The sequence below is a fragment of the Diceros bicornis genome, chromosome 29, assembly GCF_020826845.1.
Source record: "Diceros bicornis minor isolate mBicDic1 chromosome 29, mDicBic1.mat.cur, whole genome shotgun sequence".
Taxonomy (NCBI): domain Eukaryota; kingdom Metazoa; phylum Chordata; class Mammalia; order Perissodactyla; family Rhinocerotidae; genus Diceros; species Diceros bicornis.
In genome coordinates this window covers 21,695,558-21,716,501 of record NC_080768.1, presented here as the reverse complement: position 1 = coordinate 21,716,501, position 20,944 = coordinate 21,695,558, and the positions used below count along the sequence as shown (strand labels likewise).

The 20,944-nt window shown below is 35.8% G+C and overlaps 1 protein-coding gene across 5 annotated transcripts in view; it reads left to right on the top strand.

Annotated features, from left to right (window-relative positions):
* The window catches only part of MICU3 (mitochondrial calcium uptake family member 3), a 156,233-nt gene that overhangs the window by 33,843 nt on the left and 101,446 nt on the right, over nucleotides 1-20,944 (top strand). For all 5 annotated transcript variants that reach the window (XR_009216026.1, XM_058525087.1, XM_058525086.1 and 2 more), the window contains exons 2-3: nucleotides 10,626-10,779; nucleotides 17,436-17,467. Coding sequence is in view for 4 of the 5 variants with exons in the window: in XM_058525087.1 (XP_058381070.1) it covers nucleotides 10,626-10,779; nucleotides 17,436-17,467 (186 nt within the window). In the remaining variant the exon portion in view is untranslated. The remainder of the gene's footprint in view (nucleotides 1-10,625; nucleotides 10,780-17,435; nucleotides 17,468-20,944) is intronic.

Sequence of the window (20,944 nt, the reverse complement as noted above, 5' to 3'; positions counted from 1 at the left end):
TTTTGCTTGAGGAAGATTCTCTCTGAGCTAACATTCGTGCCAGTCTTCCTCTATTTTGTATATGGGACTCTACCACAGCATGGCTTGACGAGCAGTGCATAGGTTCACGCCCGGGATCCAAACTAGCAAACCCCAGGCCCCTGAAGCAAAGTGTATGAACTCAACCACTCTGCCATGGGGCCAGGCCCTTGTTGCGTTTTTTTATGATAGCTATTTTGAATTCTTTGTCATTTAGATCATAAATTTCTGTGCCTTCAGGATTGATTTCTGGGTGCTTATCATTTTCCTTCTGATCTGGAGTATTAATACACCTCTTCATACTATTTGATTGGGTGGCTTTGTGCCTTTGCATAGTGGTAGTATCTGGACGCAGATTCCATCTGCCACCACTTGGGGGAACAGTAGCTGTGTATTCTGAGCCCACCGTGATCCCTGGCATCTGTGCTTGTCCTTTGGAATCTGTGCTGACAGGGACCGTCTGCTGTTGGCCACTCACCATTGCTGCTTTACAAACATATGCACATGTGGTTTCGGGGGAGTGTCCCTTGCTTTGGCTGACCGGCAGAGCTGGTGTACTGGGCAGGGGGAGGGGCACTTGCTTTCATGTGTGCAATCCCTGGGGCATTCTCACTTTGTCCTTGTTATCTGCCCTCCTGGGTTGCTGGCTTGATGAAGACACCCCCACAATTGCTTAGCCTCCTCTGTGTGGAACCTTCCCATGGCTGAGAGGCAACTCAGAGAGTAAAGGCATTCCACGGGTAGTGGACCTCCCATCTCTCTTCTCAGAGCTGCGCATGGTCCTGTGCCCTAAGTCGCTGCCAGGGCTGGAGAGGAGATCCCCTTACCTCCTTCCACTTCATCTCGGGGGGTCCAGCACCTCCACCTTCAGATATATGGCTGTGTGGGTCTCTCAGACGTCTGTTGTGTGGTGTGAATGTCCTGTGTTGGTTTATGAATGTCCTTTTCATTGTATCTTAGGGAGGAAAGTCTAAGGGAAGAGCTCACTCTGCCATGATGCTCATGTCACTCCAAAATGATTGTTTTTTGATGAAGGTGAATTGACTTCGTCACCTTGACTGGTCTCCTATATTTTCCTGGTATGAAAGTTCACCTAACTGCCTACCTGTAGATTCAACCTCCCCATAGACACTAAGACCAGCAGGAGAATATAAGGAGCTTAATGGCTAATTGGCCACTTTTGACATTGGTAATGTAACTGATCCCTGTGATTTAGTCCCAGTCTTAGGGATTCCTATCTTACACCTCAATGACCTTATGCCAATTCCCCAGGGACTAAATTCCTTCTTCCTGAACCCAGGATCCTCTTGATTTGGTCCGTTCTTCTCTTCTTTGAATAATGGACAAGCCAATTTGCCTGCTGCTTGCACCTCTGTGTATCACCTGTGTTCCTGGCTGAGATCCACAGTCTGGGTCTTATACTTGGTTCAGGATTATCCCAAATAAATCATATGCTTCATCTCCCATACCTTTCCTGTTCTGGCTTCTCAGCCTCTCCACTGCTGCCTCTTCCTGCGGTCCTCCGTGTAGCAAAAAGGGTAATTTACCAAATTTGAGCCTCTTCCGAAGCATATTCACATTTGTCTTTTTTCCCAATGATAACTATGTCCTTCTTCTATTTTGTAACTCCCAGTATCCATTCAAATTTGAAAAGCTGTATTCTCCTCTTTCTGGCCGTCCCCAATTCATATACTGATAAAATTCTCACCAGATGTATTTTCCATTTGGCCTTGTTATTTCTGTAGTTAAAAGTTAGAAGAATTTGTGAATTTCATTAATTCTTTTTGGAAATACATTATAGAAGCAAAAATTATTCTTTTGTAGAAAAGAATTGGTAATGTATAACTGAAAGCAGCCAAGTGAAGTAATATGTAGCTAGTAACATTGTAATTACTTTAAAATTTTAAGTACCTAGAACCCTGTTTTAAAATCTAAATATGAAAAAAAAAAATCTAAATGTGCAGTTTTTATATGTTGCAGTCGCTTGGGAGGGGTGCCTGAGAATTGAGTGCTCCAGATTTCAAGACTTAATCCACAAGTTACTTTTACATGCATCTCTACTTAAGAAGAGATTCATTTTACCAGAAGTTTTACTCTACTAAAATAATAAACAATCAAAATGAAAAATAAACCCCATAACCTTTCTTGTTACAACAGCTAGACTTAGACAATTACCGACATTAGTTTTAAAGGTGATGTGTTGGAACAACTTTTAAAAGATAGATACCCATAAGCTGTTATGTCGTACCTTTCTCACTAAAGCTTTAGACTCTCTTCTGTCATCTCAGTCTAAACTGCTGGTTTGGGATCAGAAGCCTCTCTTCTGCCACCTGACCCGGACTCCGTATCCCTTTGGCTCTGTATTACCCAGTGGCCAATGACCTTTTCTCCACAAGCGTTCACTTATTCATGCAGTAAACATTTACCACGCATCTTAGATGTGCCAAGCACTATGTTAATCACTGGTTAAATTCTTATAAATATAAGAACTACTGCTCCTCTCAAGGAATTCATGGGTAAGTGGCAGAAACAGATGTGTAAACAGATCCTTGCAGCCCACGGTGAATGGGAGAAAGGAGTGAAAGTGATATACTAGGGATATATAAAGGAAATAACTAGGATTTCTCCAAGTACAGGGTTGACTCTCAGGGAAGGTGTGTGGTCAGAGTCTAAGATATGTTATTACAGGCTATGTCATTCAATAGGATTGATTTGGAGCAGTATCTTATACAGTAGAGAGGGCATGGCAGCCAACGTTTTCTGGCGGGTAGCCTTCCTGAGAGTCTGAGTAGAAGAATCATTTGATATTCATCTCCTTGGTAATAGCTGCAAAGGCATCAGGGCTCACCTGCGAAGAAATTGAAAAGCTAAGCAGGAAAGTGAAGTTGATCTAACATGTTACTGGAGCTGGCCGTAGCTGAGAGACCATTACGGTTCCTAGAGCTCCTCTCAGGTACAAAGTGAAATGAGACTCATTCTTGTTTCTATCAAGAGGTTGGGACTAGACTTCAGTTAGTATTACCTTGGTTGGTTTCATGAAGTACTAGCAGTAGACAACCAGTAAATGTGTTGATGACAACTAGCAGATCTCTGTTAGCAGACATTCTAGAAAGAAGCATCGAGGAGACCTGGTAAGTAGCAGCTTAACACCAAGCACTGGGGTGGGGAGGTAAGCATGCATTGTAGGTCCAAGGGAACTACTAAAGTATCAGGAAAAGGTCTCAGGCACAGGTGACAGGTAGGAACCCAGGTACTGAAACTGGGAAATAAGCGATAGGTTCTGTTGATAGGAAGCAATTCGGGAGCTCAGCTCCTGGTCCCAGAACAAGACAGACACCACCACCCAAATCTCTGGCCTGAAAGTCTTTGGTTACCTCCATCTTGGGGCGGGATTGGTTCCAGAGACGGATGTGAAGCGAACACCACAAATAGTACTTACGTATCTTCAACCTCACATGCTTATAGGAAGGGGAAGTTAAAGGACACTTTTTTAGTATCAGAGTTCTCACAGTAAGGCTCTGGGTCTTATAAAAACCAGGGAAAACATGAATTCATGGTATAAATAATATTAATTATATTCAATCTCTAAGAATTTTAATTAGAGCAAATTTTTGAAATTGATAACTAAAGCTGTCCTCCATCGTTTGATGTGCTTATTGCCTAATAAAAATTACGTTTCAGTCCTCCTGCATTTAAGAGCTCCTGAGTGAGCCTGCTGGTAATAACATCAACAACAACAAAAGAACAAAGGCAAGAGAGAGGATGCAGAGAAAGGATTTCACCTTATAATAGGCCATTTTAAACGGGCATCTCCAGGGAAGATGGGCCGTGGAAGCTTTGCGTTACGTTTGTTTTGGAGAGGTGGTGTCGTAGAAGCCGCCCAGTCTTCAGCTTCCTTCTGTGCTTCCGCTACCCTCCAGCTTCTTGGAGAGGCTGTTTCTCTTTGTAGCCATTATAAGCTTACAAGTTTTCTGTTTAATATTTCTTAACAGTTTAAATGCTGTCACTTCCTCAACTTCCCAAATATGTGTTTTTCAGTTTGACTGTCAACCTATAGAAAGTAAGAATTTTTCTTAAATGAACATGACTTCTAGAACTCCTGTCAGTCTCTTCCCTGCAGTTCACAAATGGTCTAGTTATATTTTACCACTTTTGAAAAGCCTGTGTTTTAAGTACATAGTATTGGATTGATAATAAAGGTTTTCTTTTCTTCTTTTTTTTTTTTTTTTGTGAGGAAGATCAGCCCTGAGCTAACATCTGTTGCCAATCCTCCTCTTTTTTGCTGAGGAAGACTGGCCCTGGGCTGACATCCGTGCCCATCCTCCTCTACTTTATATGTGGGCCGCCTGCCATAGCATGGCTTGATCAGCGGTGCGTGGGTCCACGCCCGGGGTCCGAACCCGCGAAGCCTGGGCCGCCAGAAGCAGAGTGCACATACTTAACCACTATGGCACCGGGCCAGCCCCTAAAGATTTTCTTTTTAGCAATTAAAGTTTTAACAGCTAAATGCATATAATTCAGGTTTTTTGACTTTCAGCGTAGCTTTCCCATTAGCCTTGGGTACATTATACTTATTGATGAGTTTTTACTATATTGGCAATTTGTGATGCAAAAAATATCGTTTACTGAAAGAAGATGTGTTAGTAAAAGATGGTTAGGTTAATTTTAGGCTTTAGAAATTAAGTTTTAAAAGATATAGTGGATTTAGGTAAGTAAAAAAGGTGTTAAATAAAGTAGATCAGCCAGTCAGTACAGGTGTACTTAACCTGCTCCTTGTAATAATATAAGGATTATACCCACAGATTCATGCCAGTGTGCTCGAGGGAAATGGATGCATTTGTTTTCTGAAAGGCTCAGAACATTAACATGATACAAGATCATTGTCATTTGTAGGCAGGCAAGACTGCCAAGAGGATTTGTAAACTGGTTTTAATATCATTTTCCACCTTTATTTATTGGTTCTTGTTTCTCAATGTTCATAATAGTGATGTTAAAACTTGAGAAGGTTTAGAGTTTTTAAACTTTGGAAAGTTCAAAAGCAAAGCTGAATCTTTTAAAGGTCTGAGTTCCTTCTAACATTTTGGTAGTCTACTGGCCTGAAGCTGCCCCTTTCCTCAGAGATTCTGGTAGATCGTCAGGTATCCTCAGCTGAACTTCGTGAACCACTGCTCCATGTCAACCTTACTAAGCACTGTAAAGTTTAATTTGGTTAGAACTGTACCACAGTAAAAGAAATTATTAAATTCTTCATCTGTGCCATTAGGTCATTCATTAAGAAAATAGTCTGTTCATAAACTACAGAAAAAGAAAGATATGGACTATTGAAAGGTTTAAAAGTAGTTAGGCATATGTAGGTAGAGCATTATTAAACCAAGCTTATTTATTATATTTGTCCCTAAAACAGTTTTAAATAAAACATTAAACTTGCAATTGACTAATTATTTTATAATTAATTCATTTGTATATATTAGACACACACCAAGTATCTGTTGAATGAATGAATAAATGAATTTACGATAGCTCATTAGTTGATGCTAAATCTTCATCTGGGAAACTAAAAATAGTTAAAAGATAATGTAAATAATAGAGTTTTTGTCCTATATCTTTTAGATCTTTGGGGATTTCTGTTTATGCTTCTACTTGCCCAACACATTTTAAATTTTTGTGTGGGGAGTCGTATTTCTGTTTGTATTCTGGTAAAAAGGTAAAGAAACAGGAGGACCAAATGATCTCTAAGGACCATTCTAACTCTAAACTTATTTATTGTCAGTGAACAAAGGAGGCTATGTAAATACTCATTCCTGATTTAAAGTAGAAGATAATTATCAAAACCAACAGCAAACATTGTGTTTAATGGCAATTCATTAGAAGCATTCTGTTCAAAACGTGGAACACGACAAAAATGCTTAATATTACTGATACTGTTCAATACCATTTTTAGAGACTTAGATCACTAGTAATTAAGGCAATGAAAATAAGGTATAAGTACTGAAAAGGAAAAGCTACAACCATCATTATTTTAAAGAACTTATGATTATTTACTTAGAAAATCCAAGAATAAAGTTATTAAAATTAATGAAGGAATTTAATAAGGTAGTTGGATCCAAAGCCAATATACTAAAGTCAGTAGCTTTCTCATTCATCAGAAATAACCAATTGAAAATGTAATAGGAATAAAAGGTTCCATTTCCAATTCATAATTACACAGAAACTATAAAATGTATAGGAATAAATCTACCAAAAATATTTAAAACTTGTGTGAAGAAAGCTCTAAAACTTTACTAAAAGACATAGTTGAAGACTTGGATAAGTAGACATCCATGTTCCCAGATAGGAAAAATCAGGTCTTCCTAAATTACACCAAAATTGAATGTCGTCTATGTCATTCCAGACAAAATACTAGTAGGGTTTTTTAGATAGAATTTCACACAATGATTTCAAAGTTCTCTTAAAAGAGAAAATTGCATATCAATCATCATGACTATTTTTAAAAGATTGGCAATAAGATGGAATCTTGCTTTTACCTAATGTCAAAACATAATCAAAAGCTATAGTAATGTAACCGAACCAGGCTGGTTTTGCCCACCACGCAGCATGCCAATCACCAAGACGACAAGTTTTACAGCAGAGAAGGGGTTTATTCACAAGGCAGCCAAGTGAGGAGATGGGAGAACAAGTCTCAAATCTGCCTTCTCAAAAATGGGGATTGGGGATATTTATGGGATAAAGGGGCATGGTGGTCTGAAATGTGGGGCTAGATGATTGGAGGTAAGGAAAAGTGAGGTAACTGATGATCTGTGCAAACGTAGTCAAGCTTCGTGGCTCTTCATAGGACACATGTTCACAAAATGGTGGCGTTAACATGACCTGAGGGTGGAGTTTTCAGCTCCTTGACGTCAAACGGTCACCTGTCAGGCATCCTCACAGGACCATTTGATGGGTCGGTGGTCTCAAATGGCCTGAACTGGACAAGGAGTCCACTCTCAGTTCCTGAAAAATAACTTAAGCACCGATTAGCATGGTGACCCAAGCATCAGAGATGTTATCTGTAAGGAACCTAGTGGGAGTCTGATAATATATTGCTTATCTACATGACTTTTAAGAATAATCATTAATGGCTATCTGGCCACTGGTTTCAGTAATTAAAACAGTATAGCATTTGAGTAAGAAGAGACAGATAAGTAAGTGGAAGAGAATAGAGAATATAAAAACCAACCCAAGTATTGATTCCCTATCTGCTCTTCATCCCATCCCATTCTCCAATGAGATGAGCCCAATCCTCCTAGTTGGTGGTAACTACTGTTCTAGGATCAGGCCACTTTACTGGGTTATCATGGGAAAATTGGCTTTCACTTTTTACCAGTCCATGTTTCATTTGAGCAGTGCCAATGTATCATTGTATTGCATAGTGTATTATTACACTGTATGATTTATCACACTACATTGAGCAGAGGCAATGGATGAAGCAACAAGTCTGCAGCAGTAGGAAGCCCTTTTAAATACCCAGGTTCTGGTTATCTCTTTTATACATAAATCATATTCTTCCCTTTTAGGATGTATTTTTTTTTTTTTTTTTGTCTGGGGCACAAACCATTCCCAAACTCCTCTCCAGACCTTCTTTTACAGCGGTGCTAAATGGACCTGTAGGTACCACCTAATGCAGTTATCACAAATGATGAGTACTATTGCTCAGGCAACAAGGGGTAGAATTCATACAGTGGAGTTTTAATGAAAACCTTTAACTCTTATTTGGTCGGATTTCTTCTGATGCCCTTACTTGGATGGTTAAAGAATACAAACTGTGTTATATAGTTCTGCCTGTTTTCTCTTATTTTCCCTCAGTATAGGCTGGATTAGGGGCAAAAATCACAGGCCATTACCATAAAATTTTAGGGAAGTAGTGAGTGCACGAGCAAAGGTGGTGGCAATGGGTGGATGTGAGAAGTTAGAGGAAACAACAGGCTTTGTTAATTGATTGTTAGAAGTTAAGGAGAAGGAGGAGTGGTCAGCATTTGCTCATAGAAGGTGGATCAAATTCCCAGCTGCAGAGGTCAAGCAGGTTTGGCGTGCCGGGACAAATGATAGACTGTGCTTAAGGAAGGAAGGTTGCATGAGAAAACATAGGTACATCATGAGCAGTAATGGCAGCACCAGGTAAGGACAGAAGTCACAGATCAAGTCCATATTAATTCATAGCAAATATAGATGTTATAGGCAAAAACTGTGGTTCAGGATGTTAGACTGAGGCATGGCTTCAGATTGTGTTGCAAAAACAGTGAGAGCTCCACACAGCATGGTCCCCCAGGAAATTCACTGGAAATGAGTCATGGTTGATTGGGGTCAACTAGGGCCGAAGGAAATGGCCTCGAAAGAAGAAAGCAGGAAAGTAAAGTGTGGTCACAGACAAGGTTGATTTCCCTGCCCTGAGAGGAAGAAGAAACTCCTGGGATATATGTGTAGATGGGGACCTAAGATGGTATATTGATACCGGAGGAGTATTCAGGGAGATTATTGCCCATTATTGAGATGGAGTTGTTTAGTGTCTCACTTCTCAGCCATAGCAGAGCCAAAACAATTTCCCAATACCTATGGATTACCTGAGTAATTGTTATTAGTATACTGTTGAGCTAGCATGTGTCTGGTACCAGTTTGCATTATCTTTCTAAAACATCATTTTCTTTATGTCATTACTCCACTTAAGAACCTCCTAAGGCCATTTGTTTTCTGCCAGATAAATTCCAGTGCTTTAGTCTGGCATTGAGAAATCGTCATCGATTTGCCTACCGTTTTCCATGAATGCAAATCCTCTGCTCCAGGAAGATTATTAGCATCTGTCAAATATGCTGTGTAAACCTAGAATGCTCATATCCCTTCCTGACATTAAAATTCATATTTTCTTCTTCCTGAAGCCTTCTTCTTAACCTCAACCTCTAGTGCTTTTCTTCCATCTACTGTAACTTGACTCATTCCTCTTTTCTATTTCTGTCCTTTTGTCTCTCCAACTAGTATTTTGTCCCTCCATATAGATTGTTTATTTCCTAAAGGCAGAGACTTTGTATTCTCTTATATATGCCGTTAAAAAGTAGGGAGTGAACCTTTCTTTTTGTTTTTATCTAACTTGTGTAATGTTTTGAAAAGTCTTAGTCTTCAGAATAGTGGAAAAAGATTAGTCATTTGCCTGACTTTTCATGTAATAAAGTGTAACAGAAATATAAAATGTAGTCTCCTTGCTGAAAGTTTTTAAGGATTGTTTTGATATGACTTCTCAAGATATTAGATACTTAAATAATTTTAATAGTTTGTACAAAATCTGCATCATGAATTAATAGACAGAAGAGACAATAAAAAAGATAAGCTTGCTATCCTAAATAAGAATTTTTTTAATATAAAATAATTTTTATGAAATATGTGAAAATATAATTTATATATTGTTGATAGTCATGTAAATTGCTATAAACTCCCTAGAGGCATTTTAATAATATGTAGGAAAAGGTTTTGTTTGACCAATCAAGTCTACGCCTAGGAATTTATCTCAAGGAACTATTTGTAGATACATCTAAATATTTTCAAGGCTGGTCATTATAACATTGTTTTATAATTGTAAAATACTATGAATCACCTAAATATTTAACCATGTGGAATTAACTAATTGTGTTATGCTACAAACATTTACTGTGAAATATTGAACTGTTACTAAAAATGGTCTGCTAGAACATTTAATGACCTGGGAAAATGGCCCTGATATATTAATAAGTAAAAAAGATCAGATGACTTAACAGTGTAGTATAATCCCATTTTTTGCCAAAAAATGAAAAAAATTATATCTGTAAAATATTTTAAATTCTTTTCTAAATTATATATAATAACAATGCATCTCTTTTGTAATCAGGAAAACAATCCTTTCATTGAAAAATAAAGTTGCTATAGTTAGTTCAGAGAGAAAATAGATAATTTTTCACTGTTACTGTCTTGAAAGGTCTTGAAATTAAGGAAAACAAAAGAAACTTCCTTTTCCATATATACACACACTCCTAATTCTGTTCATCTTAACCGTAGTAGAATTCAGAATGACCATTGGTGGTAACTGTACTAACTAGTGATCTAGAGTTAGCAACTTCAGTTCTAATCTAAGCACCACCACTAAGTGGTTTCCTTAATGGTCGGCATGAACAGCCTATCAGGGTTTCACTGTCTTCTTTTAGAAATTAATAGACTACAGTGAATAGACTTCTAATTAAATAAATAAGCCCATGTGGAGGGCACATTGTAGGCATTCAGCAGTTAGTATTCCTTCTGAAGAAACTACTAGCTTAGAAATTTAATGTTCTCTGAGACTGAAACTTAAGAAATAAATCACAAATCCTTCAAAGTGCCAGTTTAAAATCTTCAGGCCCTTAGTGATATTCATCATAAGATCTTTCAAACATTAATTCATTTTATTCATGTGGGTAATTTATTTATAAAATGATTAAGTTCTCCAGAAGAGAATATTTTCACACTTTTTCATTTACTCTATTAATTCACTTACAACATAATTAAAAGCATTTATCTTCTAGAAGGAGATGTTATTTCACACAGTCCAAATTTATTTCCTTTCTTAACTTTAGGTTGCTGTTGGCAGAACAGACATTGAAGACTTAGACCTCTATGCTACGTCTCGGGAAAAGCGATTTCGTTTGTTTGCTTCTATAGAATGTGAAGGGCAGTTATTCATGACTCCATATGATTTTATTTTGGCTGTTACAACAGATGAGCCCAAATGTAAGTATATTTTTAAATTACTTTAACAATTTTATAAGATTTTTTTCTTATCTCTACTTGGTTAAAGTGTGGAGCAGTATAAGTTTTTTGAACAACTGACCAAGTAATGTGGTATTTCAAAAGAGCTTCTGCTATACCATGTTACCAGACTAATATTTCTTATATGTTAGAAACTGACATCTCTTCTTTTCAGAAACTTTCAGTTATTTTCTCTTTCTCAGTACATCAGACTTAAGCACTACCTTACTCTTGATGTTCTTTATAATAGGTTCATATTCTGCCTATTCAATTCTTATATCCAGCTTGAACAGAGTAATTCAGAGGACTGGCTTTGAAGTTAGACCTAGGCAAGAATTCTACCTATATCTCTTCGTATTTGTCCTGGCTCCTACTGTGTAAATATAGGCTAGTTGTTTCTTACCTTTCCATGTGTTAAAGCAGTGGTTCTTCAACTTTGTGGCATTAGGTACATTCTTGGAAATCTCTTTAATGTCTGACTTAATAAAAGATGGCTGGATTCTCATATCTGCTTTTTTATTCAATCTGTTACAATGTTGTCTTTCATGAAATATGTGAAGAAAATCTGCCTTACATATGTAGAAGTAGGAAAAGGGAAGAGTATTTTAATAGCCTTTTCAGATAATTGTAGTCTTCTTTGATACTATATCAACACTTGGCTAGTGGTAATTTCTTAAAGTTTAGTTGTAATATGGAATCTGAAACTTTTGTCGTCTGTTATGTTAAAATCAGTTGGCCTACATTGTGGTTTGAATGGATCTTTTACCCTTATATAATCGTGTAACATCAAAGGGAAAATACTGGTTCACTAAGTTATGCAGATCTTCCAAATGTTGACATATTTCATTATACGATATTTTCTAAAAATCACATTCATTACTATTGTCATAATTTTATCAGAAAAGTCTTAACTTATTGGAAAGCTGTCAGACTCATGGTGGTGTATAAAAATCAGAAATTCTGATTTTCACTTGAAAGCTCAAATGTTATCATCAACAAATATTGTCAGCTGTTTTCCTCAAGTGATAAGCTGACTTGGTTCATTTGTAAGAAAATGTCTGCCAAATACCTAGGTCTAAATAACTATAATTTGTCTGTCAGTTATTCTTTCAAGTAAAAATTGTGTTCCATGAAAAAAGGAATTAGGTCAGTTCACAACTCAAGTAATCACACGTTGCTTTTTCTCAAGACAACCATAGTATTTTGGAATGCAGCAGAAGTGCTTTATGCCCACTTCCCTTCCCATCTCAGAGAATATTAAATGACATGTACTCAAGGACACCTATAAAATGCCAAGTACTGCACTAGGCACTAGAGATACAGTGGTGAAGGGAACAAAAAAAATAAATACCCTCCACCCTCATGATGCTTACAGTCTGGTGGAAGGAGCGAACACTGCTCAAGGAAATATACAAATAACGAATTACAACTGTGATAAGAGCCATGAAAGAAAGATATCTGATGCTGTGAGAGCTCAGGGAAATCTTCCCTGGGGAAATAAATATCAACATGAAGTATAAATCGTGCATAAGAGTTAACTAGGTGAATGAGAAGTTGAGAGTGGAGAATTTCAGCAGAAGGAATAGCACGTGCCGAGATGCCATGACAAGAAGGAATATGATACATTTGAGAAATGAAAAGAAGATCTGGGTGGCTATAGTGCAAAGAGCAAGAAGGAATATGGTATGAGGTGAGGCTGAGTATGTGGGGCGGAGCCAAATCATTCATAGTCTGTAAGACTGTGTTAAACATTCTTGTTTTTATCCTAAAAGTAATGGAAAATCATGGTGGTAGTTTAAACTGGAGAAGAATTTGGTGTGTTAAAAAAACAAAATTCAACTAAGTAAATTTTAAAGATCGTATTGGCTTTATTCAATGATTCATGAATCTTATAGCATCCAACTAGCACATAGAAAAATGAAAGACTTTTATAGGCAGAAGGAAGCGGGATAACAAGGAAGTTATACTATGCAAAAAAGCAAGTTGACTATTGAAAGATTACTTTAAGGGGTGGCAGGGGTTTATCAGATTACCAGCTAGTAATTGGTTGGTAATTAGATTACCAACTAGTGCTGATCAGGCGATTCCTGGTTGACTGGTTTAAGATTCCATTTCTAGGAGAGCTGAAACTGTAATTAAGTCAAGTCTCCGTTTGGTGACATGGGTCTTAGCATGAGTGATTCCATTTTGGGCCTGTTGTCTTGTTTTTAACAGGTGCATAGCATGATTAGATTGTGTTTTGAAAAGATCTTTCAGGGTGGAGGTAGATTGGAGAGGACCATGAGTGAGCATGAGCAGATCAGAGAGGAGACTCTTGTCGAGGCTTCAACATCTTCTAATGATGGTGGTAATGGTGATGATGGAATAATGAGTACTGAAGATTTCTGGCTGGCTTAACTGGATGGATGGCAGTAGGGAACTTTGAAGGGAAAAATTAAAACTTCAATTTTGGACATGATGTATTTAAGATGCCTTAGATATGTAAAAGAGGAGATATAAAAGAGGCAGTTTGATCTGGCTCTTGATTATTCATTTCAGTTCATTGAAAAACAATGTACCACATAATCAGTTGTTTGACTAACAATCTGTTTGAAACTGTCAAACAAATGCGTTGTTAGGTTAGAAAAATTATAGCTATTTTTCTTCAGAGACAGGGATATGGCAAAACCAAACCTTAAAGTAAATCTTCAAGATCTAATGTGTAGCATAGTGAATGTAGTTGATAATACTGTATTGTATAATTGAAATTTGCTAATAGAGTAGATCTGAAGCATTCTCAACAGCAATAAAAAAAGGTAACTATGTGAGGTGAAAAAAAATTTGTATAAGTTCAAAAAAATGAAATCCTAAATAATTTGGCTACTTTGCAAATTAGCTTTTAATGAATTAATTTTTGATGCTTTGGATGATTTCCGTTGGAGATCAGGGGAGAGGGCTGGATAGAGGTATATATTTAGGATTCATCTGTACATTATTGGTAATTAATGCAATGTACATGGATGAGATTGTCTAGGAAGGCAGTATAGTATGAGAATATAGATGGCCAAGAACTAATCCTTGAGGAACTCCTGCACTTTAAGGGATAAAAGTACAAGGACTTTAAAGGATGAGCCTCAAAAAGAGACCTAGGAGTGTCCAGACACGTAGGAAGAAAATCAGAAGAATATGGAGTCATAGAAGCCAAGGAAAATGACCAGAATGCCCAATTGAATGGAATGCCACTGAGAAGTCGAGTTAGATGAGGACAGAAAAATGGCCACTAGATTTAGTAGTATGAAGGTTATTGATGATTTTTAAAAATGATGTTTCAGTGTAGTGATTAGAGCAAACACCGGATTGCAAGAGTAGAAGATGAAGAAATGAAGGCAGTGGGTATAAAGGACTCTTTTGAGATGTTTGGCTGTGAAAGAGAAAGGAAGTGAAAGACAGTAGTTGAAGTAGAGACTTCATCATGCAAGATTTTGACAGGGGACTGTGAGGATAACGTCTAACGGAGAGGGAGCTACATGAGCAAAGACATGGGGTCAAGAGTGTAAATGGTGCATTCATAGTCGTCCACTTTGGGAGTATGTAAGGCGGTGGTGATACAAAAGGCTGTAAATTAAATAGGGCTCTTTTTTTGAGGAATTTGAAGGTTCTGGTAAGGATTACATCGCTCTGTGCTCCTTTAATCCTCCTTTCTGCCCTCCCTCCCTTCAAGAAATATTTATTGAGTGCTTACCCTGTACAAGATAACCATATTATGCCTTGGAATTAGTTCTTTCTATATTTTTTGTCCTCCTATAATATTTTAAGTTTCCTGAGTGTAGGGACTTTGTACAAAGACAAGACCCTTAAATGTAAGTAGATATATATGTGTTCCATACATTTTTGTTTAATTGATTTTGTACAATGTGTATTTTTTATATTTATTATGAAGTTAGTATAGATTTGATAAAACTATTAATACATTTCTTAGAATATCACATGGTATTTTTGCATCAAATTCTGTAATTTTTGTCAAACATATTTGGGAAGTTATTCTTTAGGTGATGCTTAATGATTTAAACTTTATAGTTTGAAATTATTTAAATCATTATTTTCTTGAATTTTTTTCTTCAGAGTATACTCACTGGAAGCCTGCTGTTGGATTTTTGCTTTTTGGAAATAATTTTTGTGATGATTCTTTTGATAGGTATTCCAAAAACATCACTTGCAGGAAAAAAACTGGTTTCCGTTATAAAAAATTTGCACGGGATATTGAACAATCACAAATTAACATCAGTTAATTTCTAACTGGCACTTATAAGACATAATTAAGAACCATGACTGAAGATCAAGATATTTTGAAAACTTTTTTGAAAATGCAGGGTTATAAAAAGAAATGTTTGCCTCAGAAGATAAAATATGCTTCATGGACTGAATATTAAATCATATACATATCAAAATAGCATATTGAAATTAGATAGACTTGTGTTTAAACCTTGACATTCATTTACTATCTTTGAGAACTTGGTCATTAATCCTTTGTATCCTCCTTTATAAAAATAAAAATAATAACAGCCTCATGAAGTTTTTTGAGGATTGAATGACATCAGGTGTGTTTAGTATAGTACCTGTCACACAATAAGCGCTTAATTAATGTTGGTAGCTGTCATCATCATCATCATCGATATCATCATCACTTGAACTCATAACCATGATTTTTAAAAAATCTTTGATATAATTTTGTGTTGACATCAACAGGAAAAAATGATATGCTATATAAACATTTGCTTAATAATTATAGTTCTAATAAATATTAATCGAGATATGCATCTGATTGTTGACTGTAACTTGTTTGAAATCTAGAAAATTTATTTTACCTACTTAAATAGAATCTAAAAGGTGAATTTCCCTTCTACAATGAAAATAAGTAATTGATTATTTTCATGTAGCTTCAAGTATTATTTTAATTTTAGTTTTAAAAATATATTGCTAAAAATTTTCAGACATACATAAAAGTATTAAAAATATAGTAAACATCAACCTATAGCTTAAGAAATAAAATATATCCAATGGAATTGAAGTCCCTCTTCACCCAAGTTATATTTATATATGCAGTAACTTCATATGAAATAAGGAATTTAGAAAATCAGAAAATCCTTTGAAGAATGGTCTTAATGGCTCTTTAGTCTTCAGAAAAAAAAGCTAATAATATTGAACATGGTGACATATCCGGCAGAATGAATATGTCTTTTGTGAATAATTTACCCTGGAAATCTCATAAACCCTACAAAACTCAAGAGTGTGTCTAACTTCCTCTTTTGATAAATAGCTTCTGAACATTGCATAAGAGCACGTGCATGTACTTTTGTACCATTAATTTTTCTTCTTTTCTTACTGCTATATTTCAAAAGCAGCAGAATAATAAATATTATTTATATTGTTCTGTTCATTATGAAAAGGAGGGTATCTTTATGGAATAAATGTATACAGTATCATATTAAGGTTAAATGCTGATTCAGCTTTTATTTTTAGACCTGTGATTTTAATCACTTGATTACACATTTGTATAAACTATCTTGGGTAAAGAAAGGATGTTGTTGCGACATAGAGAAGAAATCTATCTCCATAAAAATCAGTTTGTTAAATTTTAGAACATATTTCTTCCCTTTTCATCTTAAAATGACTTGTTATATTGCTTAAAAAACAGAAAGTTATATAGCAAAAAATGCCTATCTTATAATCTTGAATTTGATATGTTGTTTACATTAAGTATTAATTATACAGAAATAGCCACATTGCCATGTAGAAAAATTATTGATTGTCATTATTGTAATGTAGCTGAAATAATTAATATTTACCAGTTGCTAATGTGGCTGTATTATAGAACTTAATCACATATAAATCTGGAGATAATTCTTGGGCAGGCATTAGATATTCACAGTGTTCAAATCTGAGCAAAGGAAATAGCAATATTGACTGCACATTTATTCCAATATTATAAGATTTATAGTGTGAGATCTTCCGGTGTGTGAGGAGGAGTCTGGAAAAGAAAGTGATCCTGGGTATTTTACTCAACTATTAAACTCTTGTTCCAGAAATGATTCTTAAATAGTTGTAAGGGAAAAGAATGGAAAACAGAGTGAGAGTCTCCCTCTCTCATTACCTGCTCTCCCCTTCATCTTCTTGTCTCATTACCCCCATCCTTCCGCTTCACCCTAGAGAGACCTGACCTTTGAATTATAATCAGACACTAATACAGCAGAGATTATGGTTAACACCTTAAAATTATAATTTCTTTCTGTTAATATTTTGTATTCTAGTATGAATATTTAATAAATGTTATTCATGGTTTTAAGCTCATAGGATGTTTAACGTGGAGTAAGTTAACTTACTTTATAAATCCAGAAATCCTCAAAGTGAGATAATGATTATGGAAAATGTGTTTCCTATTCCACTGATATTATTTGTTATAAGTAGTTTATAGTACATGAAACAAATACATAACATAAATAAAATCATGTCTTAGATCCAAATCTTGAGGTTAAAAAATCTTTGTCTCTTAGATATAAAAGCTTGGTGTTATGAGTTACGGTTGTAGCAGTTATTGAATTTGTAATAATGCTACATTACATGAGGTATTTATTATCTAATATTTTGTTTGTTTATTATAGTTGCTAAAACATGGAAGTCACTTTCCAAACAGGTAAGTTAAAGCTCTTGGTGTACACATGCATGCACACTACGTATATGCATATATATATATGTATAATGTGATATATACATATATAATTTTTTTCTGCAAATTAAGTCATATCAGAGTGCCATTTTTTTACCCTCCAGATTGTCTGAAAATAAAAAGGTGAACAAATTCTAAGAGTTGGTGAAGATGTGGGTCAGTGGTAACTCTCATGTGGGAATGTAAATTGGTATACCTACTTTGGAAAACAGTTTGGCATTATCTACTAAAATTAAAGATACATATACCCTATACCTAGCAGTTCTGCTTCTGGGTTTAAATTCTGCAACAGTGCATGTGCGTGTTCCTAGTAAAGCTAAACTTGAATATGCCCTATGATCTAGTAATTTCACACCAGTGTATGTACCTAGAGAAACTCCTTCATCTGTGCAGGCGAGGTCACAGGAATGTCTGTAGATTATTCACGATGGCCAAAAAGACTGTAATACAATATCAGTAGTAGAATTGATAAATAAATTTTGATATATTCATACAATGAGTATTATACCACGTGAAAACAAATGAATTATATCAATGCTTTACCTAGATGAATCTCAGAAACATAATGACAAAGTAAGCAATTCACAAAAATATAATAAAGTATAATTCCATTTATGTAAAGTCCAAAACTGAGGAAATGAAACCATGCTGTTTAAGGATTCATTCATAGGTAGGAAAACTAAGGAATAAATATAAAATTCAAGACAATATTTACCTCTGGGGGAGATAGATGGCAGAGAATATCATCAGTGAGGGGTCCAAAGAGGCTTCTAAAGTACCAGTAATTTTCTATTTCTTAACAATTTCTAACTTTAAATTTTACTTGTATTCCTTCTGCACTTTTATATGTATGATAAACTTCAATGTGAAAAAATAAAACAGTATTAACATAACAATCTAGGAAACTTCCTTAACCAGTTAAAGAGAATCTTCCAAAGCCTATAGCAAACATCATGTTTACTTATGAAACTTTAGAGACATTTTCTTTAAAATTAGATATAATGCAAATATGTCTGCTGTCACAACTACTACTCACTATGTTACTACAGGTCTAAGCTAATGTAGTGCATTAATTTGCTATGGCTGCCATAACCAGTACCACAGTCTGATGGCTTAAACAACAGAAATTTATTTTCTCATAGTTCTGGAGGCTGGAATTCTGAGATCAAGGTGTTGGCGGGTTGGTTTCTCCTGAGGCCTCTCTCCTTGGCTTGTAGATGGCCATCTTCACATGTCTTTCCTCTGAGGGTGTCAGTGTCCTAATCTCTTCTTATAAGGACATCAGTCATAGTGGATTAGGGCCCACCATAATGACCTCATTTAATAATCTTAATTACCTCTTAAGGCCCTATCTCCAAATACAGTCACATTCTGAGGTACTGAGAGTTATGACTTCAAATGTAAATTTGAGACAGATACAATTCAGCCTATATGACAAGACAAAAAAAGAGGTTCTAAGGATTGGAATAGTAGCAAACAATATGATTGAGAGAAAAATGTAAAAATACATATATTCCAAATTTATTCAAATTTTGTAAAAGTTTAGCAAGGTTGCTGCGGGATGTAAGACCAATGAACCAAAGTTAACAAAATGTTTCTTCACTGGCAATAGCAATTATCAAATAAGATACTTTTTACAATAGTAAAAGTTATCAAATAAGATACTTTTAGGATAGTAACAAAAACTATTAGATACTTAATGTACCTAAGGTAGGATGTGCAAGATATTATATTTTAAAAAAGACATGAGTAAACAGAAATATATTGTGTTCGTGGATGATTCATTTGGAAGAGTAAGGGCCCCAAATATTCGGAACAGTTCTGAAAAGGAAAGGGTGGGGATGAGGGGGAAACATTGGGATGAGAACAATTGGATCTGTCCCATATTAAGATTAATAATAGAGCTATAATAATTAAAATATTATATCATTGCAAGAATTTTTTTAGAAGCTAGATCGAAGTAATAGAATACAGAGTCCAGAAACAGATGCAGACATATGGAAAGATCTATAAATCATTAGAGAAAGGATTGACCTTTAAGTATTGGAACAACAATCTTTCCAAAATTGGGGCAAATAAAATTAGATCTCAAACTGACCACTGTATGTAAAAGCAAATTTCAGATGGATTAAGTTCTTATTTTTGGCAAACAAAAATTCTGAAAATGGGAGATATGAAAAGTTTTTTGTAGACAAGACACAAAGCAAAACTCAAAGGAAATTATTGGCAAATTTTACTAAATTAAATATCGAAAACTTTTGGACACCAAAAAAGTGTCAACAATGTTAAAATATGTATGAGAGATGGGAGAATATGCTTACAGTATATTAACAGGAAAGGTTAAGTGTCTTGTGCTCATATAGCACTCCCATAAATCAATATAAAAAAGATAATCAGCTCAATAAGAGAAATATGGGCAAACATAGTTAGAATGGCCAATAAATATATGTAAAGGAGGGGCCGGCCCGGTGGCGCAAGCGGTTAAGTGCGCGCGCTCCGCTGCGGCGGCCCGGGGTTCGCTGGTTCGGATCCCGGGCGTGCACCGACGCACTGCTTGGCAAGCCATGCTGTGGCGGCGTCCCATATAAAGTGGAGGAAGATGGGCACAGATGTTAGCCCAGGGCCGTCTTCCTCAGCAAAAAAAGAGGAGGATTGGCGGATGTTAGCACAGGGCTGATCTCCTCACAAAAAAAAAAAAAAAAAAAAAGTAAAGGAGCTCAGCCTCACTAATGATCAGATACTATTTCACACCCATCAGATTGTCAGCTTCCAAAAATCTAACAATACTAATAATTAGCAAGGACAAGAAGAAGGAACCAGGTAAGAATGTAAATTGGTATATTCACGTTTGAGAGGAATTTGGCAATATGTAATAAAGTTGAAAATGCATATCAAAAATTCTACTTCTAGATATGTATACTAGAGAAACATTTGCATGTGTACACCAAGAGTCCAGTACATGTTTCTTGCAGCATTGATTGTAATAGCAAAAAAAATTTAGAAACAATATAAACGTCAGTCAGTTGAGAAATGAACAAAAGAATGTGAAATAGGTCTATCAAGGGCAAATACAGTAATAGAGAGCTAAAATGAATAAATACATTAGAGCTGTGTGTATCAAAATAGACCTAGAAAACAAGGTTGAGTAAAACAGCAAGTTGCAGAATAATATAGACTGGCACTTCTTAAAGTGCAAAGACCTTTTCGGGGGTCCATGAAGTCAAAACTATTTTAATAATAATACTGAGAGGATATTTGTTTTATTACTCTCATTCTCTCGTGAGTGTACAGTGGCGTTTTCAAGAGGCCGCATGATGAATGGTGACGCCATCACTCTGACAGCTAACACAATATGTGCTTCTATATTTCTGTGTTTTAAAAATTTATCATTTCTGGGGCCAGCCCGGTGGCCTAGTGGTTGGGTTTGCGCACCCCACTTCGGCA